General features: G+C 38.0%; 3 protein-coding genes across 4 annotated transcripts; 2 read left to right on the top strand and 1 right to left on the bottom strand.

The window, feature by feature from the left end:
* The first annotated feature begins 181 nt into the window (after nucleotides 1-181).
* On the top strand, nucleotides 182-10,185 carry cbx1a (chromobox homolog 1a (HP1 beta homolog Drosophila)). Its single transcript, XM_079456590.1, has 6 exons — nucleotides 182-433; nucleotides 1,894-1,997; nucleotides 3,263-3,419; nucleotides 3,577-3,739; nucleotides 8,579-8,673; nucleotides 8,928-10,185. Exons 2-6 carry the CDS (start codon nucleotides 1,949-1,951, stop codon nucleotides 9,070-9,072), a joined length of 609 nt encoding a protein of 202 aa, XP_079312716.1. The 5' UTR covers nucleotides 182-433; nucleotides 1,894-1,948; the 3' UTR covers nucleotides 9,073-10,185.
* Nucleotides 9,815-18,494, bottom strand: nfe2l1a (nfe2 like bZIP transcription factor 1a). The gene is made up of 6 exons (XM_079456589.1): nucleotides 17,604-18,494; nucleotides 16,306-16,965; nucleotides 13,678-13,848; nucleotides 12,899-12,988; nucleotides 12,168-12,311; nucleotides 9,815-12,065 (listed from the first exon to the last, which is right to left on the bottom strand). Exons 2-6 carry the CDS (start codon nucleotides 16,819-16,821, stop codon nucleotides 10,791-10,793), a joined length of 2,196 nt encoding a protein of 731 aa, XP_079312715.1. The 5' UTR covers nucleotides 16,822-16,965; nucleotides 17,604-18,494; the 3' UTR covers nucleotides 9,815-10,790.
* copz2 (COPI coat complex subunit zeta 2) lies at nucleotides 18,365-27,647 on the top strand. 2 transcript variants are annotated; one of them, XM_079456591.1, is made up of 10 exons: nucleotides 18,413-18,494; nucleotides 19,829-19,897; nucleotides 20,334-20,418; nucleotides 21,683-21,774; nucleotides 23,123-23,178; nucleotides 24,256-24,333; nucleotides 24,477-24,528; nucleotides 25,546-25,584; nucleotides 25,775-25,807; nucleotides 26,314-27,647. In XM_079456591.1, exons 1-10 carry the CDS (start codon nucleotides 18,477-18,479, stop codon nucleotides 26,359-26,361), a joined length of 570 nt encoding a protein of 189 aa, XP_079312717.1. In that variant the 5' UTR covers nucleotides 18,413-18,476; the 3' UTR covers nucleotides 26,362-27,647. The 2 variants fall into 2 exon arrangements, with proteins under 2 accessions (XP_079312718.1, XP_079312717.1); XM_079456592.1 differs by lacking the exon at nucleotides 25,775-25,807 and having other exon boundaries at nucleotides 18,365-18,494; nucleotides 26,314-27,640.
* The last annotated feature ends 113 nt before the right edge of the window (nucleotides 27,648-27,760 follow it).

Below are 27,760 nucleotides of genomic sequence, written 5' to 3'. Positions count from 1 at the left end.
GGGTTATTGTTGGGAAATATATTATCTACATATATTATAAAACGTTAAATTTCTCTCTCTCTCTCTCTCTCTCTCTCTCTCATATATATATATATATAAAATTGTATATACACAGACGTAAAGTTGGATGCCACCCGCCACAAAACAAAAAAAGAAGAAGAATTGTCTCACTCCATCACTCGCTCCCAAAATGAAAACTACAACTCCCATGATGCTCTGCTTTGTACGTACAAACACGTTAAGAATTGGCGGGTTGCTGTCGGTTGTCGTGTAGCCTTTCCTTTTGTCTCACCATTTAAAGAATCTCGGTAAAATCACAGAAAAAAACGTAAAAATAATAACGAACTCTTTCTGCTGTCGACAAGTAAGGCATAACCAGCACCCCTGAAGTGCCAAAATTGGTGTTTTATCGTCTTAATACGTCTTTCCAAAGGTAAGTGACGTTCCTTACAGACTGAAAACAACTACAAGATTGTGTGGGCTTGCATTTCAACGCATGTGCTTTTTTTGGAACAAAGATACAAATATTTACGTGCATCGAACAACCAGTCGCTCTTGACATTTGTTTGATATTCGTGCAATTTGTGGCAGTATTTAAACTCGGATATAGGTCAACATAGACAAGCGAGCGACCATGCTTCTGCAACATTAGCATAAAGGCTAGTAGGGGCGTAACATGGCTGTATGACGGTCATTTTTGCTTAATAAACGACAGCTTAATATGCGCGCGTTGTGTTTAGACAGCAGAACACGTATTTGTTTAGTGTGCTGATATTTCGAACCAATGTAAGCAAATGTCGCAAAGGAATCAGTATAACGGTTAGCTCAGCGACTCTTGACGAGAATGCAACGCCTTCCTCGTGCACAGATGCGCGCACGTGTTTTAGGTATGGGGAGCGTTTTTAATGTGTATAAGACACATGTCTGCTGTGTCAATGTTAGTAAGACGCTTGCATAATGCATCGGGATGCATTTTAACTGCACGGTGTGACGACAACAATAATAGCGCGGAACATTGTGGGAAAAGATCTGCGCGCGCACGTTGCAGGAAGTTACGCATGATGTGTAAATTCAGAGCAATTTCCTTTGTTATTATTTTAGGCAAAAAAATAAACGTTCTCAATTGGTCGGCTTATTTCGACGATACTAATAAAATGTCGCTTTTTTTGCACATTATGATGCTACTCAGTTTGCCTGCTGATTTTCGCGAACTTATATAGTATAGAAGTATGCGATTATTACACGCAGGGAAAGTCGCATCAGTTAAAAGTTCAAAATGCCCTGATTAACATAATACTATACATGTAATATTTACACAATATTTGCATAACTGACATGGCTGAGAAACTGGTCCATTGGAGAGAACTGAGATGGTCCTCCGTTTATACATTTTACATTGCATTTGGCAGACTGGTTCATGTGTAAATGTAAAGTTTTTGCAGTGACAGATGAAAACCACCCTGAATTTATTATACTACGAAAAGTACACAATAAACAAATATTTGGTTATTTGCATATAGATTATGATTTGCATGACCATACTTGTGCTATAAATATCATGAATGCTTTAGTGTGACCATGGGAAATGTATGGTTATTGTGGTTTTACTTCAAATACCATCGTTGCACATATGATATAATATAAGTTTCTTGCAACAAAATGCCCCTTTTGTTGACTGGTATCCAATTCGATGTCATAAAAAGCCAAATTTCTGATAGAAAGAAATTGAAAAGGAGCCTGGCACCATGAAATGCTGTACTGTGTAATCCGCATTGCTGTGTAATATTACCTGTCATTTTTTTCCTTCCTTGTTTGTCCTTCCCCAATACTTGATTCATGAACCCAACCCTTCCCCTCACCTCCCCACTTAATACACACTTTTACTCTGTTCAGCACTGTTGACGTTGACAAGGAACCGGAAGGTTCCGCTGATCCTCCTCAGACAAGCATGAGCCAACCTACAGACACAGCTAGTGATGCTCCCAGCGTCACCGCAGGTGTCTTACAACTTACTCCTAAGCTCTTGATTTCTTCTACTGTGCTGTCTGTCTTTACATATGTGTGGGGAAGGTTTCTCACTGATGTAGAAATGTTTAGATCAAGGTCTTGCTGCAATGTTCAGGGTTTTGAGGTCTTTGAATCGCAGTGTTTGTTTTGATGATCGCAGTTTTGTTTGCTTTGAGTCTGTCTTTCATTGTCTGTCATCATGTGTTGGTGAATCAGAGCAGTGGTGGTTGTGATTTTGAAGTAGGCTTCTGTTTTTTTTCCTAAAGTAATGTGGTTAATAGTAGCTGTCATTTGGGCTCCTGACAGAATGGTCAACTGATTGTTGTTGGATTGGGTGACCACTGATATAATATCAATATTAGTGCATTATATAACAGATTATTTGTTGCATATTTGCGTTATTTATAATTTCATTTTAGTAGTTGTGTTTCATAAAACGGAGGAAATAGAGACCTACCCAAGTAATAGAATCATTTTAAATTAGTCTTATATTACTACTGAGAAATTCAGTGTTGTGGTGGTGAATGGTTTTAGTCCCAACTGCAACTGCCCGGGTTGGAATATGATGAAAACATGCTAAAGATACTAACACACTGATTGTTTGAACCTCTTAAAAGGTATATATGATATAAAATCATATATTTATTGATCATTTATTCACCCTCATATTAGTCAACCTGTATGTCAATGTTTTTGTGTATTCGTACAATTGAAGTCAAAGTAGGTCAATGTTAGAAAAATTTCCTCTTTTTCATTGTCCAGAAGTAAATAAGTCATGTCGTTTTGAAATTACATGAGGGTGGGTAAACCATTTCCTTTTTTGAAAAGTATCCCTTTAAGGAGTGTTTGTGTGGTTTGAATTAACAGTTGTGCTAAATGTCATGGTTGGTCTAAACAGGTTGCTGGTTAAAAACCTGAAACCCTCACAATTGTTTATCTAACATTTCCTTTAAGACTTAAGCACTAATCACTGGGTTTGGCACTAAGTTTGGTTTTACACAGCTGTCGATATGTGTAAAATAGCCCTACCACACTTTTGAATGTTCAATGTTACATTCTGCTGACAGACAGACATATTGATTTTGGCACATCCTTACACTTCATAAAACTAAGAAAATTGTCATGTTTTTCTGCACACATGGCCCCGGGATCACAATTGGTGGTGTTTCAAATTGCTTCATTATTTACTTTTTTAAATACTACGAAGTGTTTTTGTGATGAAACTGACCCTTTTCTTCCCTGTCCCCCTCCACAGAGGTCAAGCTGGCGGGTACTACAGGTAAGAAGCAGAACAAGAAGAAGGAGGATGTTCTAGAGGAGGAAGAGGAGGAATATGTGGTGGAGAAGGTTTTGGATAGAAGGATTATGAAGGGGAAAGTCGAGTTCCTGCTCAAATGGAAAGGGTTCTCGAAGTAAGTAATAATTATCAGCAGGAACTCCAATGCTTTTGGTTACAAGTAGATGAAGGTTGATTTGTAGCGATTTGCATCCTTTTGTTAAAGAAAGGTAAAGTTCCTCGCTTAATTCAGTCTAGACATGTGATTTATGAATCCACGTGCCTTTGCTTAGTGAAGACAACACATGGGAACCAGAGGACAACCTGGACTGCCCCGATCTCATCGCCCAATATCTGCAGATGCATAAAAGTGATGAGAAGAAAGATGGAAAGAGAAAAGGTGAATCAGACACAGATGGCGGAGAAGACAGTCGGCCCAAGAAGAGAAAAGATGAGGTTGGATATAATCTCTTTCTATAGTGTTTAGTGTCATTTATGTATTAGTGATTTGCATCTCCATAGAGTCCGATGCGTTACGCATTTCAATGCATAGCCAACGAAACGATACATTAAATCAGCGTTTCTCAAACTGTGGGGTGCGCCCCACTGGTGGGGAATAGAGACGTGACAGGTGGGGCGCGCCAAATTGGAGGAAATGTTCCTTTTTATGCCTTATATGGAAACGTGAGATCAAATCTTCCGGAATTTTGTATTCATGGTTACAAATGAAATTGGTGTGAGGTAGGCGGGGCGAGAGCTGGGATTCGAGGCCGGTGCGTGAATGATAACGAGCGTCAGCTGTACGCGCACCAGTCTGGTATCACGGAGGAGATTGTGAAGCATAAGTGGACGAGCTCAGCGCTGTCATATATCACAACTATGCAGTGTTTTCAACCTAATAATGTTTATTTTAGGTTTCAGCCATTTAAATACACATAAGCACTAGGAGAACAATACATTTGCACTCATGTCTGTGGAAGCAGCAATAACAATCTATTCAAATATAATTTGACGACGTGTGTTATTCACATCAGACAAACATAGTGGAAGTAACTATAAGGTTTACAAGAGTTACAGTTCTCGGAGTTCACCGGCCACTTTCTTGCATGTATTTCGGGAGAAACTGATGCCAGACAAAACTCTCTGAACTGCGTCGCAAAGAAACATGGTGGCACCCGTCTCACGTATAGATCAAGATTATTTATAAATGACCAAACACACTCAATTACACATTTCTGAGAATCGGAATATCAGATAGTTGGTGACGTGGTAAGCAAGTTTGTGAATATTTTGAAATAAAAAAGGAAATTAAGGCGATCTGTCATAAGGTGTGGCTGCGGTGTGTCACGTGACAAATATGAGTCTATATTAAAAGAACATTAGATATGAGACCCCGAGAAAAATATAACCTGGAACCGAAGTGCCAAAATAACATGACATCGGCATATTAATTGAAACGGAACAAACTTTCGCGGCCATATTTAAATGTTTTTTTACAGATTTCAAAATGGCACTTTAATATCTTTTCTATTTTTGAAGTCTATTTTTTTATTTCATGAAAGTTATTATGACACAGCTGCACTTTTATTTTCTTTATTTTAGAACTTTCTGTTATTTGATGTATATAGTTTGTATTTTAGATACAACTTGTTACTCTTATACTACTTTTTAGTTCAATAAATTGGAACATGTTAAGCTTGTTGCGTATTTCCTTAGCATTGTGATGGGGGCAGGTGGGGCTTGAAAATTCCCCCTTGTCTAAAGTGGGGAATGACCAAAAAAGTTTGAGAACCACTGCATTAAATATACATTTGAAGCAGCTACCAATACGATGCAGTGGCCGCATTTACTTTTAGTCATTTAGCAGACGCTTTTATCCAAAGTGACTTACAAAGAGTTCAGAGAGCAATAAGCGATAAGTCATACAAGAGCAATAGTACAATAGGAGCTTATACAGAGTTACTATTTCAACAAAAGCTAGACCACTACCTGTTGAGAGAAGAGAGCATTTAAACCATATACATCAAGTGACTCAATTATGATTATTTTCTCCAATGTGGCACAGATCGGATATGACCCATAACCGTGCAAGCAGGAAAAAAGCACAAATAAATCTGATATGAATTGGATACGTGCAATTGCATCTGCCATGTAAGCAGACAGATCGGATATTCACCTGTCATATGTGATTTGTACATCATTAACTCCTTTCAAACAGCGCAATGATCCTGGAAAATTGCTAGTAAATTGCCAGGAAACTAGAGTTAAGCGAGTTTGTCAATTATTCGAAAACTTCGAAAAAGATTGGTATTTAGCTAAATCACGCATGAATGCATGTACGTTCTAATCATCAAACTGAAACTCAAGACGAGAGAATAGCGTTTTCTGCTTCAATGCACACATTGCCAAGAAAACACAGACATCAGTTTCACTAACCGTGTGTGGTTCATGTCCGATCAAAGGAAACACCGCTCAATCTATTGGTATCAAACGGTCTCAAATCCAGCGTTATATCCAGTGTTTATATAACATTCATCACCCAAATGCAGCGAACAACACAGCTGAACTTTGCGAAACATAGTGCTCTCTCCTGTGACTTGTGTGTATGCTCCTTCTCCCGATCTCCTTGGTTGATGCGTGGCTGTGCCACATGCTTTTCTGTGAGAATTGTCCAATAAGGGACTAAGAGAAGTTGTTACGTAACGATTTTTCATGTTCGAAAAAACTTTCCGACCCTGTACGAACACTGGGGGTGTGTATCCAGCACAGAAATACTACGTCATACGTCCTACTCGTTTTTTGACAAGTTGACCATTTTACGTATGAGAAAAAGGCACATTTAATATTGTAAAGAAATCAGAATGCATGACACACTGTTTCACCACCCCTTTAAACAATTAACGATATTAACAATTAAGTCTTTTTTAAGCAGCCATTTTTTTGTATGTCATATAAATGAAAATTTGCCTTTTTATATTGTAGTTGCAAAAATACGTCACAGCAAACAGTGACTTGTAAATTGTTTTCATCACTTCCTGTTTTGATTTTAAAGTAAATAAAAAACAACATATGCTACGTAATAATTACCCAACTATATAGCTTATTTAGCCCTATTTGAAAGGGGTAGGGGTGTGCGATATTTGCAAACAAATTATATATACCTATTTTTTTCTTCAGAACATTATTCATCAGAGAAACAAAAATTAACTTCCAGAATAGCATCACCTCACATGACACTGTCCGGGCACCTCTTCGTCCCACACCATTTAAGAGTAGACACAGAGCTGACAGAGACTGCGCAATCGGCTAAGATGCTAACCGCGCTGTGAATGTGCACGGGCAGTGCTTGACTAAAGTATTTGTGAAAACTGAGTGCTGTTTTTAGTGGAGCTTACAAACGTGTGACATATTCCATAATATGATTTTGCACATCGTTAAAGTTAGATTTACGATATTATCACACATGATATATCTCGCACACTCCTGGGAGTGGTAATAAAAGTAAACCGCTATTGAGCCACCTAAAAACACAGCTAGGGAAATTCCGTCACCTTGACAGCTCTACATTTTCGGTTAAAAATATGCACATGACATTGCATTACAGTACATAACTCATCATGTGTCTTTGACACTGGGACACAAATCCTGGGACACAATGCATTTTCCGAGATCTCTGTAAGAAAAGGCTTTTAAAGAAGTGGTGGTGGCGAATGACGTTTTTACTTATTTTTCGGTCAGTACATGTAACCTGGATTGTTTCGCCATATGCAGTGTAATTGCAGATATCGGATATGTGTCACTTTTAAAAGATGTAAGCGGGTCGTCAAAAAAATGAGATATAGTCACAAAAACAGAATTAAGCATCAAGAACTGAAGTGTTAATGCTGCCATTGTGATCTGATTTGATTCGATACAACACAATGTGATCAAAAATACGATACCATGCAATTTAATATGGTCCCCCTGCTGAAAAAAATTATAGAACGTAGCGCAAAACACAATAGAATATTTTATGGAATTAATGTTTATAATAGTAATTGTATTGGTTTTAATAAAAACTACAGTGTCTATGTCAAGAAAGTGCAATTACTTTGCCTACTTGTTTGTTATTTTTGTTTATTTGTTTTAGTAATGGCTTATACAACATTGAGCAAGATGCACCGTTTTTATTATTCATGTGTGGTTGTGGCTACCCGTGGAAGGAGTAAAACAAGAAAGTTGTATAGGCATGTGCTGACGTGCCTTCTGACTTTTAATGCAGGGCACTTTCACAAACAGGTCTTGACGTAGGGGAGGTATTGGAAGCCCTCCTTCTCTGTAATGCTAAATATGTTTACAAATAAAAAAGGCAATTGCATCGGTTATTGCGTAGTAACAGCACTTCGCTGTCGGACGCAGCCTGACAGTGTGTGAGTCAGGACACGCCTCGGTCTCCGTAGTGATGTGATACGTCATATCACGGTGCAGTTCATTCAGTGAGCAGTGAATCGTTAGTTTTTGATAATTTGTTCCATGGGACTAGAGTGTTACAATTATAACTACCTAATTGGTGGTAGCATGTTCCACATACATATAAAATTTACATTTAAAGAGTGTGACGTTCTCACGGAACTTATTTACTTTATCAGGTCACTTTAACATGTTTGTAACTTTACCGGATTAATTTGCAGCTGTACTTGTAAATTTGAAACACAAGACATGTCTGGTGATGGTTACTTTTGCTATTTGCACTATGTTTGCCACTGTTGCACAATGTGAGTATAAAGAAATACAGAAACTTTATTTACATTTTGACTTGTAATTTATTTGAAGTATTATTGTGTAATTGTTTGTGTGTGATGTTTTTCAGCACAGTCACTGAACACAACTTAAACATAACATAATCTGCAATTTTACAGAAGAAAATAATGTATAATAATAATATATATATAAATGTATATATATTATCGTCATTGGTATCGTTATCGCAATAAATACCTGAAATTATCGGGATAAATATTTTAGGCCATATCGCCAATCCCTACTACATAATTTTTTTTTTACAGATGCAAATATGTTAGAATAACCGATCCATCACGATGCAAATGGGAACTTCCCCGATGCACAACTTTTTAAATCAATATATCACATGGTTACCTTTTATGCCGATGCACCAATGCAAATCTATGAATCTTCCCATCCCTATATGTGTATTGCTCAATGTGTGACTTAACAGAGCTCCTCAAAGTAAATATCCTTATACATTTGAAGATTGCTGTATATGAAAATAATCAAAGTCAATTTTTATGATTACAGCAAGAAAAGCCAAGAGGCTTCGCACGGGGGTTAGATCCAGAACGCATCATTGGAGCTACAGATTCCAGCGGCGAGCTTATGTTCCTAATGAAATGGTACGTACAGATGTAAGACTTAACAAAATGGAGTGGCTAATAGCGAATTTTGCTGATAACTTGGGTTGAAAAACAAGCTGAGACCAGATGAGATGTCAAGTCTAACCAAAAAGGCAACCTGTGTAGGCTGTCAGTCTGGATTCTGAAACTTTATATTTGATAGAGCCAATCCTTGTTTCAGCCCAAATTTGGCACTCCCCAAAAGTTGGGTGGGACTTGTGTTATTGCTAATTGTTTCTACTTTTGCTCTGCAGGAAAAATTCTGACGAAGCAGATCTCGTTCCAGCTAAGGAAGCCAACGTTAAATGCCCGCAGGTGGTCATCTCCTTCTATGAAGAGCGACTGACATGGCACTCCTACCCATCTGAGGAAGAAGAGAAGAAGGACGATAAGAACTAACTGACGTGTGTTAGGATGCGGCAACTAAAGTCCAACGGCTTTTTCCAATCTCATGCTATTAAACCTGGACTCATAATATTTGATGCGCAGATTTGAGTCAACATTAGTGGGCAAAGAGATGCTGAATATCTTTACAAAATGCTGTATTTCTTTGGTTTTCTTTCTGTTGTTGAATTATGGGAAATGGAGTTTATGTGCTGCACTAGTTAAAATGTAAAATAAGGTGGTGAACTTGCATTAGGTATGTACTTGCTGCAGTGACTCTTATGTCAAGATCCTCATACTACTGGATTTTACTAATAAGATTATTCGATTAGATTTTTTCATGTCTATAAAGTCCTTCGTATCTTAGTAGTGGGCAGATCGTTGTCCTAGCAGTGTTTCAACATTTTTAGATATAGTATGTATACTGTACTATATTTTCAAGATTCTACCAATTTAGATATACATTGTATACTTTCTACAATTAAAGGACATTGAGGCAATGTAGCATATTAAACAACATTTCCCATAATCCTATATACACACTTGCATCTTTCTGTCGTTGTGTTTTACTATTTGCATTGCTGTGTGAAGAGCAGACGTGTTCTTTAGACTCCAGCTTGACTGACTGGTCCTTTCAAGTTTTTATATGCCAATTGTTCTACCTGGTTTATATTATGTGTAAGAACATTTCCCAGTACGCTGTTTTAGCCTTGTTCTTCAGCACGATTGAGTAAAGCAGTACAGCCATTTTCATTTTAACTAACATGTAAAATGTGTATTTCACAGATCAGATTTCATTATGATATAAACAAGGTATTCATCTCAAACCACCTTTGCACCAGCATAAATATAAAGCTATTGACAAAATCAGGTTTGACTAAAACACAGTTTTGTTCACATTTTCACAGAATATGGTATTTGTATTGGCATTCTCTTCTGTCTACCAAAAGTACTTGTATTGCTAATCTGTAATGTGACTGCATCATAATCCTCTGATTGTGAAATATTTTCTTTTCCCTTTTACTTAAATGTTTATTTCATTAAAATAAAACCTTTTTTAAAATCAGTTCTACCTGTGGCCATGTAAGAAAAAAATAGTGCTTTCGCACAAGGTTGTGTTTTGGATTCTAGTGTAGATTTATGAATCAACAGATTAGAAAACACGGGAAAATAAATAGCTTTTAATTCAAACAAAAGAAAACAATCCCAGCTTGTCACCAAGAACAATTCACGGCAAAATATTACAAACAATTTAATATAAAAATGTAATATAATTAACAAGTAGTTTACAATATCATTGGAATCAGAACTGGTCTTTTCACATATGTACAACTCTCTTTGCTTTACAGTAACCCAATAAACCGGACAGCTGAATCTTCTGAAATTGAATTTTTGCTTGAAAAATTATTCAAATTCAGAATTTTTTTACACAAAGCAAATCAAGAGAATAATTGACTGTGTCACACAATTTATTTCAAAGAAAAATAAATGTTGCAAATTGTTATTAGGGAATGAACTGTATTCACCGGGTGTGAGCCATGTTAAGGCATGAAGCCAAAGTTTTGTCCCAAGCAACATGAACTTTGAAGATTTATGGCTGGCATGTTTGAATACTTGGGTTCCTGAGAATTCTCCAACCCTTTGAACAACCAGCAGGTAGACCTGACAGCAGAGAGCATTTCTCCTGAGTCTGTTTTCATGTTGTCCATCACGCAGGACTAGCAAACATCACCTCACTTCTTTTCCTTTCTTCTCTTACTACGCTTGGGTCCGGAGTGTGAATCGGATCTACGCGAAACAAGTCCAACTGGGCTGTTGTCGTCTTCCTCCAAGCCAAAGTCAGAGCAGAGTGATCCTTGTTCCTCCCTCAGTCTCTCACACACCTCTTGATACAAGCTGTTCAGACGTTGCTTCATTTCTCTAACCGAGCCACAGACCTCAGCATTTTCTCTGAGCAGCCTGGCGCGATGGCGTCGCAGGCCATCCACTCTTCGCTCCAATCCCAGCACAACATCCAGCTTCCTGCGTCTGCAGTTCTGAGCGGCCATTTTGTTTTTACCCCTGCGCCGTATGTCTCTGATAAGCGCGAGTTGGGCGTCTGTAAGATGATATTTTGATAGTAGCTGACTGAACTCGTCAACAGGTAGGTTTATGATAAATTCGTTGGGGAACGGGATGTTCAGCGCACTTGCGCGTTTCTCATCCCTGCTGGAGAGCTGTTCAAGCTTCATTAGGGGGTCATCAAAACGGTGCTTTGAAAATTTCTTCTGGACAGAGGTGCGAGGCTGGTTGTAGGTGTGGTCATGTCCGATGTGCTCAAGCCAGGGCACATTATGGAACTGCTTGGCTTCCAAAAAACTATGAGACATTTTGGTTTCTTCTGGCATGAAGCCACCAATTGCCCCTTCCTCCTCTTCTTCCTTGATGTGGGTGAACCCCACGGCCCCTTCTTCAGGTGTCGAATTGGGAAGTGGGCTGGAGGGTGATGAAGAGCATGAAGATGAGGAGCTAGAAGATTCAGACCCACTGGGAGAACTGGGATTTTGGCTGTAGTTCAGAGATAAACCAGAGTCTGATTCAGCTTGGTTACATTCACCAGGAGCCAAATCCATTAGACCAGTTTCATCAAGCATGGCTTCTTCCAGCAGAGGATCTAAATTACTAAATGACAGGTTTTGTTGGTCAAACAATGAACATGGTAGGCAGTTACTGCTTCCTGAACTATTAATTCCAGGGGTTAGGAGGAGATCTACAATATCCGAATCTTCAAAAAGGCAGTTTTCATTAGAAGACATTTCAAAGCTGGTGTTTTCCACAGAGGGATTGTTAATACAGCGGGTTTCTTCCATGGCGATTCTGTTTGTGTTAAGACCTTCAGTGGATCTTGGTAGAGTTGCTTGGTGCAGGCTGACATCCTGATGTATAAAGTTTTCCAAGGATGCAATATTCCTGGTTGATTCCCGGATATTGTGGTGAGAATCGTCTGTTGTTTCAGCTATATCCATATCCTGTGAGGAAAAAAAAAGTTAAAACCTACTGACTACCAGGACAATGAAACGTGGCCTGAAAGCAATTTGGGACCTAAAAGGAAGATGGTTGCCATTGGTTACCTGTGACTCCATTATGGCCAAAACATCTTGCCATTGTTGCTCTAAGCTGAATGTGGAATTCTGTTCAGGCAACAAAGGAGAGATGATGGGCCTCTGAAACTGAAGTTCATGTTCTTCTACATTCTGTGGATCAGGTCCTGGCAACTGAAATATAAATGTTGGACTTCTTTTAAAAGTGTTTGGAAAAACTAACGTCCTTTTTGGGCATTAACAAAATATTATCACAGCAGTGGTTCAGAAAACGTATGCAAATATTTGTTGTTTTAAAACTTAACAATGAGGATATATTTGTTAACATTGCAGCATTTATTACCCTTACACCCTGCATCAGACGTGAGCCGCACGACAAGAACAAGGCATCCATTGTGGACAAAAGTTTAAATTGTGATAGGTTCTAATGCGTTCTTTTGTCTTTTGTCGTGCCGCATGGGATCCGGTTTAGATAGCGTGTAAATTCCTGTTAATTTCAGCATTCACTAATACATTTTTTAAATCAAAAGTTGCAGCTTTTAACATTACAATGCGCAATAAACTAACAAAAACTTCACTGGTATTAACTTACATTAACAAAGATTATTAAATGCTGAAAAACTACATTAGTCATTGTTAGCTTATGCATTTACCAATGTTAATAAATGCAACCTTATTATTAATTGACTTGTGTGTAGAGTTTCCTGATAAATAACGCTATAAAGACATTACTGCCTTTTGCAATTCTACAATGTCCATACCTCTGAATCCTCTCTCGAAAGCAAGTTGACATCGATGAGACGCAAGCATTCTTCAATGGAAAGAGAAGTGTCCTCTCTTACACCTGACAACTGAAAAAAAATGGAAATGCTTTAATAAATCACATATCGCTCTGTAATCTATCAAGGTCACATTGTGTTGCACTGTTTTGGAATGTGGAAAGTCCTCTTTGATGTAATTAGCACAAAACTTTTGGATTTAGGACAATAAGCTACCTTTATTAGTCTCCTGGAAAGCGTTTAGAGTCTAAATATTAACACGCCTTCAGTTGTGAATTAAAATAATTGCTCTAAACGTTTGGGTGTATTTGGAGTTCGATACCAGCACAAATTCAGTACTCAATGTGCACATTTCTAAGCAAACAGACTCCCCAATACACTGTTCTATACAAATATGACCATTAAGTACCATCAAGAACATCATGTTCCAAAGCAATTGTACTGACGCACACCTTTCTTGCGTATACAATTGGGAGGTCTTTGTCAAATCATACCACGAACTGACGTAAATTTTACGGGGGAGTGGTTACTCGAGACGTTTCAGGCAGGTCTGGGTGGGCATTCGCTTTAAGATCTTTTGTTCCGACACTTTATTTTTTGCAATGTCTAATACATGCATGGGCAACTTATAACACACCAAAGACACAGCAAAACACGTACAGTATTCGCGACATATGACCCCTTTAAGAAGTCTTAATGTACATTTCATATCTAATTTATAAACATATCTGATGTCTCATTGTGGATATAGGCCATCATACCTGTACATTCTCTTCAAACATCTGGTCCTGAAACGGATTTGTATTTCTCCAGCCATCCATCATGAAATCCTCCTCTTCCTCATTAAACAGGTGGAGAGGTTGGGTTCTTGCATTTTCCAGCTGGTCCTGATGATGTTCCTGTTCCCATATTACAGACATACCATCTCCCTCCTGCAAGTACAAAAAACACAATATGTAATTTCTTTTTTTTCAGATTTGCAATGAAATGACTATTTTCTTTAAATTCAGTCTGTGATTTATTGTGATAGCTGCTATGCATGGCTGATGCTTCAAGCTCCTCGTATTAAAAATAACAATGAACAGGCAGATGGACACATGGGGAGAATTGTACCGTTACTTTGTTATTATTAACATATAAATTCAGACATAGACAGACAGACTCATTGTCTACAGAACGATTTTGACTATAAATACACATTTACCTTTCCCTGTTTTAGAGTGGGATTATTGAAAGCGGTTCGTCTCTTGTTCCTCTGTGTATTTGTGATTGGAAGTCCCCCTAGCTTACTGAGACCGCTGTGATTCATGTGGCAAGCGAGTCAGTTGATTTGTGTGTGTTTTAGTATTAGGGGAATAACAACCCAAGCCAACCTGGGTTGCAGTTAGGGACATTTAACTGTGAAGCGGTAAACAATGTCTACACACACTGTTGAGTCCCAGACTCTCGCCCACTATCCGGTAAACAGCGTTGCGAAAGCAAATGTGCTTGACTTCTCAGATTACAAAACAAGCTAGTGCTGTGGACGCCAAGCGAGCACAGGCTTGGGCATATCTGTGTTCAAACCACTGGTTGGGGTCACAAGCCTGCCCGGTCAGACATGGGTAGAATTACAGTGATATAAGGAGGGGTTTTGATATCTAATATAATACCTAGTCCTATTAAGCAAATCTAATAATCATGGAAATAGAATTCAACCATCAGTGTCTTCATATCTCACACAAAACAAAACAAAATGTAGAAAATGTTGACAAATGTAAACAGTCAGATCCAAATACACCACGGATTGTCTGAGGTCACCCAGAGGTAAAATGTGCCATGGGGGCAGAAATGCAGCATTTTGTACGTACTACATTAAGAAACAAGTCGGCCCTTGGTTCAGAAATAGCCATGTGGATCAAGTGCATGGAAATCTGTCAAATCTCATCTGTACATGTGGGAACTTGACAACAGCACGTGGCAACTGTTTCTAAGTACAGGGTCCTTACTCAAAGGGGAAATTCGGTCAGTAGGTTCCAGACGATGTGTGTGTGTTCAGCATAGCTATATTTGTGAGGGCCAAATGTCCTTAGTAATACAGTGATTTATTATTACAACCGACTTGTGAGGACAATTTACTTGTCCTTAATACATTAAAACGCTCATAATTCAGTCAAATTGTGTTTTTCTTTAAATCTAATTCCTTGCACATGTTTTTGTGATTGTTAGCTTTAGGTGTTGGGTTAGGGGATAGAATATATCATAAGTCTAAAATCAATGGCAGTCTTTGCAATGTCCCCACTAGTACAGTAATAGCACTACTTCAGAAACCGAAAGTATAACATAACATTTTAAAATTCCCCTAGCTATATCGCTCATGCATGAACACAGAAGGAGAAAATATTTTATAAAAAGATAAATATCAGTTTTATAAAAATCTGTTTAATATATACATTCTATATATTTGCTGTTATGTACAAGCTCATTTCAGGAGCTCAAAATTGTTCATTACAGTATATACAATGTAAAAACGTATCTTCCATGCTAGGACACACAGATCACATATTGCCCAGAATTTTCTGGGTCTCGTGAGCCCCTTATGGTCAGTGAACGACAGCACTATGCAACAGTTAAATAACAAACGAAGGGGAAACCCAGTCAAGCTTTCCATCCTAGGGTCATATCAAATGTTTGCGGTTGCTTAACACTCAGCTGTACAGTTCGTCTGGGCAAAAATAGGGGCACACACAAGATATGACTGGTAACATGCCAGTGCTGTTTGGGTGTGTGTTTATAGAACTGGAACAAGCATGTACAATTTGTTTATTAGTTTTTCTCTGGGGACGCAGGAGACTTTAATTCGATCTTGAGCTAAAAAGATCTCATTAAGTGTCCATTTTAATATGGTTTGTTTACCGCATATCATATGCGTGTTGTCATTGAAGGTGTAATTTATTCCCTTTTGTGTTAACTTACTTCTAGGAACCTTACTGTTAGTTTTATCAACTCAACTTCTAATCTGAAGATACAAAGGTAAAACACTTCCTACATCATAAACCATACAACCACCATTGTCAGATTGTCAATAAAGTCATTGTTAAATTTCCTTGAGAACTGTTATACCTGCAAAAATGTGCTTGAATGAAAGATAAAAATTGGAACTTATTTAAGTTAAACTACTGTTAATTTGTGTTGCACGTATTAACAGTAATGGAGACATTAAACATCTTTTAAAGGCTGTTAAATAAATACATGACACTGAAACACACTTGCTGTTGGTAGCAACAACTTCCCATCCCTAAATATTTACTTGAACTATTATGTAAGAATCCGCAATACAGGTTTGACATTAACAGGCAAGAGAAAATATTTTCCCGCTGTTTGCTAAATCTTGTAAAACTACAGCTTACCTCTTTAATGACTTCATCTTGGTCTGGATGAGTAAGACTTCTTGACATATGTCCCACAGCTCCAAAGGTGTCATCCTCTCCTACATCGTATCCCAATTCTGCTACGCCCAACCTCACGCTTAGCTCTGAGGGGTCCTGCACATCTTCTAGACCACTATCCTCAAGAAGACCCATTTGAGATGGAATGGACACTCCATTATCAGGCTCTCTATGGACCAACCAGGCTTCCAACTCCACTACTGGCACCTGCAGATGATCCAGGGAGCGTACCCAACTCAATAGCCTGCGCGCTGTGAAGAACCCGTCTAGATCCACGCTTTTTGGGTGTGGATGATATTCATCCAGAATGTTCCAAAGGTTATGGAATTGAGTCTGTGTTACGGCTGAACTAGGGCCCTCTAAGATTCTGCCAAGAGGTGGCAGATAAGGATCCACATCCACACGCATCCCGGCCAGACTGAGAAGAATAGCCACCTGGATCAGGCCATCTGTGAAGTACTTCTTCAGGTCCAGCATGGCCCAAACCAGTGCAAGGTGCAAAGTCTAATCTTAACGCAATATGAGATTTTTATAATTACAGAGTTGTTCTTTCTTTAAACGTCTTTTTTAGTTACTTTGGGGGGAAAATAAATCTGTCTTGTACAATACCGTGCGAAAATCCTGAAACAGACACAAAAGATACAGCTTTGAATTAAATATGGCACATTGACAAGACCATAACAAAAAAAAACGACACAAACCGGTCTGAACAGTCTTTATCTCATTGAGATGTGGGTAGAGAAGTCAAAATGTGAAGGGAAACTGTGACAATGAGTCTGTGAGAACGTTATCTTGGTTTACAAGGGAACATAAACCGATTTTTACAGCTGACAAGCTTATGCATTTCTTGGGCAATGGACAATGAGTCACTTCATGATGCAATCAAAACACTTTCTATGAAACAAATAGGGTTTCATGTCCTGCTAGGGTCAGGCATTTCGGCCACAAATCCTAAATGGCCAAAAACGTTACATTACGATCAAGATCACAAGGATGAGTGATGCAACCTACTTCACAGTCGGCTGCGCTATTGTTGCGACCACGAGAAACAAAATCAATACCTTCGTTAGCCTATCTTTGTCCATTAGTATAGGTGGTAAAATATAAATTATTTAAGCATACGTGATTGCTTTTTCCATATAGGAACGGCGTATACATATTGTATAATAGACTCAACAGAATAGAAAACAGCTCGCATAACTCATAATTATCTTTTTTTTAATAATAATAATAAATGTGGTTATAAAAGTTTCGTTTACCTTGTCTATGAGAGAAAGTTCTTGCAGTCACTAGAAACTGGCGAGAGCATTTTAATCTTGCGGATGAAATGTATCACACTCATGCGTGCACTGTAATAGAGTGCGTGTGTATTTATAGGGCACAAGTGAGTGGTCCGCCCTAAATGACGTGTTTTGACTTTCGGTTTTCTTTCGACAAGACAGCTCACTCTGTGTGTCCATTTTGGAAAAGCCTCGCTATTTTGTTCTTCAGTTTAAACAGGTTCACGCTATTGTTTATGTGTTATTTGTCCTGTACTGTTAAGTGTATTTACGGTCAGCTGAGCTCAGGACGTACGCCTTGTCGCCTTGAGCCTTTCCAACGCAGCGCAGTCCTGTCAATCAAATAAGTCGCCGCAGATGACAGCCTATCACAAGTCACGATTCTCACGGGTCACTCCTCCACTCTATAATTTTTGCAGGCGGGCAAATTTGTGAAATGTATACAGCTGCCTTATCAAATAGAAAAAAATACAGCAGCCTTATTTAAGGTGCACCATTATTACATTTCATGTTGGCACATTACATACATCAGTAACGAACGTTCCTCTCTTAAACGGATCACAACAAAACACGAAAAGTGTCCAACAAAAGATTTATATTTAACACAATGCTGTTTCTTTCTATATCTATATATGATATTATATATCATATCGATGTTCTTAACTGTTTATCACCATTAAAAATATTTTCCATAATTCATGTTTTTGGTCCGCCATTGTGGCTTCTTCCATTGAGCCATCATGGCGGCCGTGTGGCCGCAGTTGCAGATCCGCCCCCTGTGAGTCAGAGGCTTTCAGGAGCGCTACTGTAATGACAGCTCAAAGCTGTCCACGTCAACACTGAGCCACCACCATGGACTGCGCGGCACTGGTAGGATATATGTATTATTCAATCTCTATTTTTAATGTTTTTTTACTCACCGTCACTTTGAAAGACTAGATCGCGTCGCTTTGCTAGCAGTTTACGTATTTGAATCTCGAAATGCGCTTTCAACAGCCCATATATGCGCTTTATAATAATGTACGTCTTAGCGTGCTAACTTGGAACACTGTTATAAGACATACTGCAGTTTTAAACTACGGTACATTTGATGAATTATATCTTGTCAGGCTCGTGCGTGCATTTGGTCTAGCAAAAGCTAAATGGTTGTTGCCAGAACTCGGTCGGATTTCTTCGCCCAACAAACGCAAACGTATCGAAGCCAAAACTAACATTTATGCCAACCGCGATTATAAACGGATGATTCATTGAAGCGTACGGATGGGAGTTTGGAATATTTCACTTGTTGCTCTGAATGGCTCGTGTCTATTCTCCGCTCGCAGTTTGCTCTGAAAGTTTTTTTCCGTTTACTAGTGGAAGATGTGGCTTTTCAGAGTGGGACGTGGATGCCACGTCCGCGGTGCGCGTCTCGAGCGGAGCGCGCGCCGTCTGGATGGTGCGCGTGATTGATTCCACAGGTGGACACTTGGATCAGACCGTTTTAATTGTCTTATGCCTTGACCTATATACACAAAATCTACTCCAACTACAAATGGTTAACTCTGTAGCAGTTGTAAAGTTATTGTAGCATTGCTTTCTATGCGGACTCCTAGAGAATCAACACGAATATTACTGCAGTAAAATATGGTTACTATATAACATCCATCATGCGTAATTGTCTTAAAAGAAGGATGAGTTATTTACACTATTTTACTAGATTTAAACAACATTTATACACTTTTACTTTGTGGATTTTTAGTCCATTATGTATGTCCAGTAAACAGGAGTTCACACAGATATCACAGTTTATCTAGGGTGGAGTCACCTTATCCCGAAGGTGTGTATGGAGAAAGGCAAACCATGTTACAAAACATACAATGACAGAAAGGATCCTTTTCCATATTTTTTATGTTCACCTGGCCCAAGTTCTGTGATACACTCAGGCTCTGAATCAGTGGTAGTCAGTGCATGACAGAACTTTGGCCCGGTTGGACCCAGACGGTGGAGGGGAGCCAGAAAGCCAACAAGCAACACTGTCTGTCTGGATCGTCTCTTTTCATAGTCTTTGTCTACATTGTCTAAATCGTGATGGTATTTCAATGGCCTCTAAATGCACACAACGGTTCCATTGTAGAGATTGTACTGTGTTTTTGTCAAATATGTAAAAAGGTACTAATGATGAATGCCGAATGCTCACTTTGGTATGAATGTGTGTTTTTAATCAGGAACCATCACTATACACAGTAAAGGCCATCTTCATCTTAGACAACGATGGAAACAGACTGCTTTCAAAGGTGCATAAAGCGAGAACTGCATCCTCCTTATTCTTTCTTTTCTTTGGTGAAAAAGATAAATTCTGTATACAATTGTTGAAGTATGTATGTAACATATTTTATTTTTGTTAATAAAGGTTAGATAATATGTTTAGACAGATGGCAGCAATGATCACTTTAGCCAGATAATCCAGGTCTTTATGTTCATTTGACAATTTCAGGAAGGTGTGTTAGAACTGTAGGTACTCGGAGCTCTTGAAAGCACAAAAAATGTTGGAATAAAGCTCATTCTGAGTCTGAAAAAAAAAACAGGATAAAGTAAAACTACGTAAGAATGAGGATCTGTGCCACTGAGTCATTCTAAAACAAGAAAATAGACATGAAAATGTGGAAAATGGGTAATGCATTATAAATCACTGTGAATGTGCTATAAAATGTGATTCCTTTGCAATTTCAGTACTATGATCTTGTACTCTACCCCTCCATGAAAGAGCAAAAGAATTTCGAAAAGAACGTCTTCAACAAAACCCATAAAGCTGACAGTAAGTTTTACATTATTAGGATGCACCCACTTAACTAACCAATACTCTTTCTTACTGATGGAGCCGAGCATGCAAAGATTGAATTGTGCTGATTCTAAATATCCAACGCCGCATCCTAAAATAAAACAGACTTCAAATCTATGTTACACTGGGTCTTGGTTACATTTTCAAGGTTCCTCCAAGGCCTATAGGTCAAATTACTGAGAACAGGGCGGGGAAGCTGTTCAGAATTAACAAACGTATGTCACTCGGCCTGTGGGGTGAAAGTGTATAACACCAGGGCGACAAAGACACCCTGATCAGTTCAGTTGTTGAAGTGTTTGCTATGTTATGATTAGAATACATGACTCTATTTGTCTCTAAAAGGTGAAACCGGTGAATGGTGAAACTGTCTGGCCTGTTCAGATATCTTAATTTTACCCTTTCATTTCTCTGTTAAGAATGAACGTATTGCTGTTTGCGAGTTAAAGAGTCTAAAGATTTAATGGTAGCATCCGTCCTGATGTAGAGACATGCTTAATATGAAAAGTTCAGTAATCAGACACCTGGGCCTTTTGAGGAAAAAAAGTCACTGACCTGAATACAAAACCTGCAACTGATCCTATATGGGCTTTATACTCATAGGCCCATTGTACTGTATTAACTGTCATATAGTGCAGTATGCATTAAATAAATAACAGCCACACTCTGTTTCTTCTTAATACATATTATCTTGACTATGAGAAGAACTCTATATGCACATCATTTAATAAATGCTCTCATCTAGCACAATGTCTTTAAATTGTCTTTGTTCGAGGGCGTTTAAAGGTCCACATTTAGTGGCATCTAGTGGTGAGGTTGCGAATCGCAACCAACGGCTCACTCCAGCCCACGCTTTCGAAGCACCACGATTGCTCTCACAGAACGAAGATGTTGTCGCTTTTTTTGCCGAAGGAGAAAACCTATTTATGAAATGTGCTCTGTAGAGCAGTTTGTCCCGTCAGGGCTTCTGTAGAAACAACATGGCGAATTCCACGTAAGGCGTGTATAGAAATAGCTAATTCTAAGGTATTAAAAACATAGCGCTTCATTATGTTAGATCTTTATACAACACTGAAGACATGTATATGTTATGTAGATTATATTGCATTTCCGTCAACAGATCCTCCAAAACATTACACACAGCACCTTTAAGAATGCTTTGCTATTATAAATACAATTAAAGGCAATGTTTTTATAATTTATTTACAAATTCAGGTTTTTGAATTCCTTTTTCCGTATACAGATGAGATTGCCTTCCTAGAGGGTATGACAATCGTCTACAAGAGCAGTATAGACTTGTTCTTCTATGTGGTTGGCAGCGCCCAGGAGAATGAGGTAAATCCTCTTTACAGATGATCTGGCTTGTGATGGGTTGATATGTTCCCCTTACTGCAGCCATAGGTCGTGTTATTTAATTTGCATGTGACACCAAGTCATACTGTTTATTATGGAGAGTTGCGATACTGGTCAGCAATTAGATATTTGCATTAACATTTACCTTTACATTTAGCAGATGCTTTAATCCAAAGCGACTCACAAATGAGGTGAACAATGGAAGCAATTGGAACAACATACAGTTAGGTCCATAAATATCTGGACAGAAGCCCATTTATTGTTATTTTAGCAGTGTATCAAATGTATTCGAGTTATAGTTTCATAATGGAAGGACTGGAGATGGTTATACATGTGGTATTTGCATTTAGAAGCTGTTGGTGTGAACCCACATCATGGGGTTCAGGGAGATCTCCATGCAAGTGAAAATAGTTAGATTTCAAAAAACAACAAATCCATCAGAAAGATGCAGGACATTGAGCGGCCAAATTTTGTACAAAACAAAACACCGCTGAGCTCAGCAACAAAAGAATCCTGCTCGTCCATATGAGATAAAAGTGTTGGATGATGACATAATCCTCTCCATGATAAAGAAAAACACTCACCAAGAGGTAAATATTTCAAACGGCTCGAGAAGGGTCGATTAGACATCTAAAATAGATGAAAATAGCATTTTTTTGGAGAGATCGAATTCATTTCAACATGTATAAGACTAAAAAGAATAAAAAGTATGGAGAAGGCTTGGAATATCTCATGATATGAGCAGACAGCATATTCAGTAAAATGTGTTCAGGCGGTGATTCCATTTCCATGCATGACTTCCTCAGGCACTGGCTCACTGGTGTTTTTTGGTGATGTAGCAGCAGCATCCGGATTCATTCTTCACTTGTCTGGACGTTGTGAAGGTGTTTATAATGTCATCATCCACCACTTTTATCTCATATGGACCCGCAGGAATTTTTTGTTGCTGAGCTCAGCAGTGTGTTGTTTTTTCGTAGGAATTTATACACTGCTTAAATAACAAAAAATGTGGTTCTGTCCAAATACAGTAAGTACAACAAAAAGTGCAATAGAACTGGTCTCATATAGCCTACCACAGTATACAAAGCAACGGATAGAAAGAATAGAAAAGAGATAGAAGTCAGAAGTGATTGGTCAGCTGCTGACGGAAAAGGTGTGATTTCAGTCGATTCTTAAATATGGCCAGAGAATCTGCTGATCTTGTAGCAGCGGGTAGATCATTCCACAAATGTGGAAGCGATCAAGAAAAAACTGATTATATTTGTTTGTATTCTGTCATGCAGATTAAAATCATTTTTGGTTTCTTTCTTTTTCTCTGTTTTGATTTCAGCTCATGCTGATGGCTGTGTTAAATTGCTTGTTTGACTCTCTTAGTCAGATGTTAAGGTGAGTGTATACTAAGAAATATATTTCAAAGGTTGGTTTAACCAAAAAATCAATCATCATCTTTTACTGTGATGATCTTAATGACATTCCAAAACTGTATGATTTACCCAGGCCCAGTTGCATAAACTTAGCCGCTTAGTTAAGACAGGGTCTTAGCAACTAGTCTCTCTGAATAGCAAAAAGTTAAGGCAAATCAGTCTTACTTTTCATATTTCATGTAGAATCTGTTTTTCGACCTTAAAATAATCTCTCTAAAACATTATTTTAGTGTAAGGACAACTCTTAACTGTACAAATTTTACTGCCGCTGCTACCTAAGCGGCCCTCTATCGGCTGAAAACACACTTGTAACTTTGGTACCCGAGTAGGTTCACAAGCACCGCCCATCACCTGCTTTACAGCATCTATTGTGTAGACACAAAATCAATGCGAGTCAATGTAGCGCCGTTGTTCGGTTACCAACATTCTTCAAAATAGTTAATTGATAGTAAATGATGACAGAATTGTCCTTTTATGGGTGAAGTATTATTTTAAGAGCAGTTTAATGACATCATTTTAATCATAGACTAACATAGATACCACATTGACTTTAAAAACATACTAATGAACGTGGGAGCTGAATAAACAGGGTATTTCTAAATTCACAATAACAATAACTTTGAACTGATTTTGATGGTCAATGCTCTACATGGAGTACTAAGACATCTCAAGTACTTTGGATTCCGACAGTTAGTCTTGGCGAATTATTTATAGTCATACGTTCTGGTACTCCACAGAAACTATTATAAAAGTGATTGTGCTTTTGTTTACTTATATGTTGGACAATATTGGTCCGTTCAATATACTAACGTGTGCCGTGTCTATGGTCATAATTTCCTGAATTCTTATCATGCAAGGTTTGCTGGTAACCATAGAAACTGGCGGAGGCATGGCAGAAATTAATCATTCTTGCTGTCCTGTATGCTAAACCAGCCCTGTGTATGTTTGATAGTGTTTAATCCATGGGTGCCCCTGCTTGTTCTGCTAGGGTTCTTATAAATACTATTTTAATGCGAAATATATGGTTGTCCTCTAACAGAAAGAATGTGGAGAAAAGGACTCTGCTGGATAATATGGACGGGGTGTTCCTGGTAGTGGATGAAATCATTGATGGAGGGTAAATACCTATTCTTGAGTAATGTTTATTTCTTTGGGTTGCATGCACGGATGACGTATTCGTAGCATTAAACGCAAAATCCGATTATCATATTTAACATTTACTGTATGATTAATGTATGATGTTCTTCGATTTGTTCGCAGAGTGATTTTGGAGAGTGACCCCCAACAGGTTATTGAGAAGGTCAACTACAGGGTAAGAGACTAGAGGAACAATGTTTCATTAAATAATAAGCTGAAAGCTCTTGCATTGTATACTTTCTTGCTTTCAAAAGTTTTGCTGAGAGCATGTTTTTGAGCCTTATGATACACAAGAGACGGGTCTCGGATACAACAGCAAGTCAGCAAAATCTTAAACTAGCTTTTACAGCCAGATCTTCTGTTTCCTGTTTGAACGATATCCTCAGCGCATAATTGTATTGTGACAGGAAGCTGCCCTTTTTCTTTCAAATGTGTCGTTTTTGATTCCTTTATTATGGATTAAATGTGAATAACTAGCAGCACTAGTGTAGTCTTTACCATTCGATTAAATTAAATGCAATTACTTTCTTTAGAATTTAATTCGAGTTTTGCATTCATATAGTGGTTTGTTTCCAAAACAAATTAGTCACGTTAATAGACAGTTTCAGTAAACATCCCGTCTCTCGCCCAATAAGTGTGTGTAAGAGCAAGCGTTTGGCTTTGTCCTTTTTGATTACATCACTGAGAACATGGAGGGCCAAGGAGACAAACGCCAGTGCTTGTAGCCCCTCCCCCACCCATTTATCGACAAAGATAAGAGGGTGAGAGAGCGGGCAGGTAACTGCATGGCGTGCGCGAGTGTGTACGAGGCTCAAAAGAGGAACAGCTGTAACCGAAGCAGCCAATAAATACTAAGCAAACGACCATAAACCTTTTGCTGTGGAGTGGAGGACCGTGATTCACATGAGTTATGTGCACAGACACTCAATGGAATGATCGCAGTTTAACAGACCTCAGACTGCTGACTGATGGATCATAAAATCTAATGCTATAATATACACGTGTGTATCTGTACGTACAATTATTTTAGATAATGAATTTATAACTATTGCTAATTGGTTGTTGCGTTTCACCCTCACACGAGTACACAATGAAAGTTTGAAGCGCCTTGCAGGATGTCTGTCTCAGTTGGTTGCAGTGTACTGTACATTGGTTTAATATGTCATTTCTCTGCTTTCTGATTGTTTTACAGGGAGATGACAGCCCATTATCAGAACAGAGTGTGGCACAGGTACAGAACACACAAATACACCTTTACACACAGAAGACACAAAGCATCCAAACACATTCATTCTGTAAATGTTCTTTGGTAGTCAGACTGTCTTGGATAACTTTTGAAATATCTAAATCTAACCTTCATTAACATCCGTGCTAATTGCATGCTCATTCTTAAACTTGTCACTAACCTTTAACCCTTACAGCACATCACTGGCAAACTGGCCATCACTTCTAATGTAAGTGCATGAACGCATAAGTTAACTGTGCTGTCTGTGCTGTGCTGAGCTGTGCATGTGCATAAGTTAACTGTGCTGTCTGTGCATGTGAAAGATGCTGTAGGCCTATTCAGTTTTGCAAATAAGTAGAAATGCTTACAATGGTTGTAATTTGTTCTAATTAGAGCTACGTCTTTCCTAAAACCATCCGGAATATAAAAACTTAACTTGAATTGAAGCGCATATTTAAGGGTTACGAGTCCAAGTTGCGGTCTTCATGCGCCACCTTGTGGCCATAATACGAAACTTATCCGAGTGTTTCGAGAAGGGTTGTCATTTTATTTATTAAGATGTTCATTATACAAATAAATGTACAAGCTGAGAAAATAAATAAATCATATGGTGCTTTAATTCGCTGAGCAACAGTTATCGCATCTAATTTCACTCTGCAGGACACCTTACATTTCAAATGTAGTATCATGGTCTGTCAAATTATCAATTTTTAATCTTATTTTTTTATTTTTTAGGTGTTACAGTCAGCGAAGGAGCAGATCAAATGGTCAATTCTGAAATAGGTCAAATATGTTTTTGTATGGAAATTATAATTAAATTATTAAAAGGAAATTGGGAGCAGGTTGTAATTTAATTCATCTTAGAAGTGTGTCATGTAGTCAGTTTATGAGTACAGCCTCTCACGTTTAATTTGAAAAGCATATTTATATATTTTGTTCAAGAATTTATGTCTTTCTTTTTTTAAGTGTAATAGAATGCAAATATGTATTTGCTAATCAGTTTCTGAAAAGGACATCAGCCAATGCACAATGTACTAAGACCAATGCTATTTTAAAGCTTTAGTTTTTTATTTTCAATTCTGGTCAACCCATATGACTTGGTTTTGTCTTGTGTGGCATTTCTGTTTTTATTATTCATAACATTTGTAAGATGTTTGTCAAAAAGTTCTGTTACACTACATTTGATACACTATGTAAAACTGCGGTCAAATTTACAATTTCGGGTGTAACACGTCTTATTCTGGAGCTTTCATAATATTCAATAATGTGTGAATTTAACCAATTAATTAAGATGATACCACACTAAGCATATTTTTAACTTATCTGACAAAACCTATATCTGAACAGATATATTTTACTGTTTTACAAACGTGGTGTTTATTGCGTTAAATTATAAATACAAACTATTATTATATTAATATGATTCATTTAGCACTATTATGTTAATAATATTTCTCTGTTAAAACAATGACACATTGTACAAATGCTATAGAAATGTACTAAATGTTCAAATGTAGCAAACAATTTAAAAACGTCTTATTTGATGCGGGATAACTGAGAAGCCTTTCAAAAATATGTTTTGCGCACTAGTAGGGCCTTAAAATAAAATTTTAACTTTTGTAACCACGGTTTTGTCACCATAATTTAATAAATATGATTTTGATAGAAGTTGTGTGGTCGTTTTCTGTGGTTGAGTCTGCCGAGAGTTGATGTTGCTTCGCATTGGTGAGAGAAGATGTTATGTACACCAATCAGATTTGGCTAACCATGAATATTCTGGATAAGCGCGCATAAATAAACCATTTATAAAAGAAGAAGGTGTGGCTTGGTCGACCATTGGATGCCGTGAGCCAATAGAAATCGTAATGCTGAGTCTCCGCCTCCGTGCTGCAACCAGTACGATGTCTGGTGTCGAATTGTCGAAACATGACTGGTCGCAGTTACGCAAAAATGTGGGCGTATACCATGTCGGTTTAACATTCACTGGCCAATACAATGTTATTGCGCAATTTTGACTGTGCTTTATGTAATGATGTTGAATTAAAGATGTTAACAATAAGTTATCTCGTACATTCTGGTTATTTCGTTATTTTTGACGTGTTAGTAATTCATTGTTAACCAAAGTGTCTACGAAATTCAAGATTGCAAATCATTACAATATCGTGATATAAAGCTACAGAAT

This window comes from Barbatula barbatula (assembly GCF_947034865.1).
Source record: "Barbatula barbatula genome assembly, chromosome: 5".
In the NCBI taxonomy this organism is placed as follows: domain Eukaryota; kingdom Metazoa; phylum Chordata; class Actinopteri; order Cypriniformes; family Nemacheilidae; genus Barbatula; species Barbatula barbatula.
This window is presented reverse-complemented; position numbering and strand designations above follow the sequence as displayed.

Excerpts from the sequence above, each read along its gene's own strand:
- copz2 (XM_079456591.1), top strand. Across the intron at positions 19,898-20,333 it reads GAAACAGACTGCTTTCAAAG|TACTATGATCTTGTACTCTA; the intron begins GTGCATAAAGCG and ends TTGCAATTTCAG. Across the intron at positions 23,179-24,255 it reads TCTCTTAGTCAGATGTTAAG|AAAGAATGTGGAGAAAAGGA; the intron begins GTGAGTGTATAC and ends GTCCTCTAACAG.
- cbx1a (XM_079456590.1), top strand. The coding sequence starts at position 1,949 with ATGAGCCAACCTACAGACACAGCTAGTGATGCTCCCAGCGTCACCGCA. Across the intron at positions 1,998-3,262 it reads TGCTCCCAGCGTCACCGCAG|AGGTCAAGCTGGCGGGTACT; the intron begins GTGTCTTACAAC and ends CCCCCTCCACAG. Across the intron at positions 3,420-3,576 it reads AAATGGAAAGGGTTCTCGAA|TGAAGACAACACATGGGAAC; the intron begins GTAAGTAATAAT and ends GCCTTTGCTTAG.
- nfe2l1a (XM_079456589.1), bottom strand. The coding sequence starts at position 16,821 with ATGCTGGACCTGAAGAAGTACTTCACAGATGGCCTGATCCAGGTGGCT. Across the intron at positions 13,849-16,305 it reads AAGATGAAGTCATTAAAGAG|GAGGGAGATGGTATGTCTGT; the intron begins GTAAGCTGTAGT and ends TTGTACTTGCAG. Across the intron at positions 12,989-13,677 it reads TGTTTGAAGAGAATGTACAG|TTGTCAGGTGTAAGAGAGGA; the intron begins GTATGATGGCCT and ends ATTTTTTTTCAG.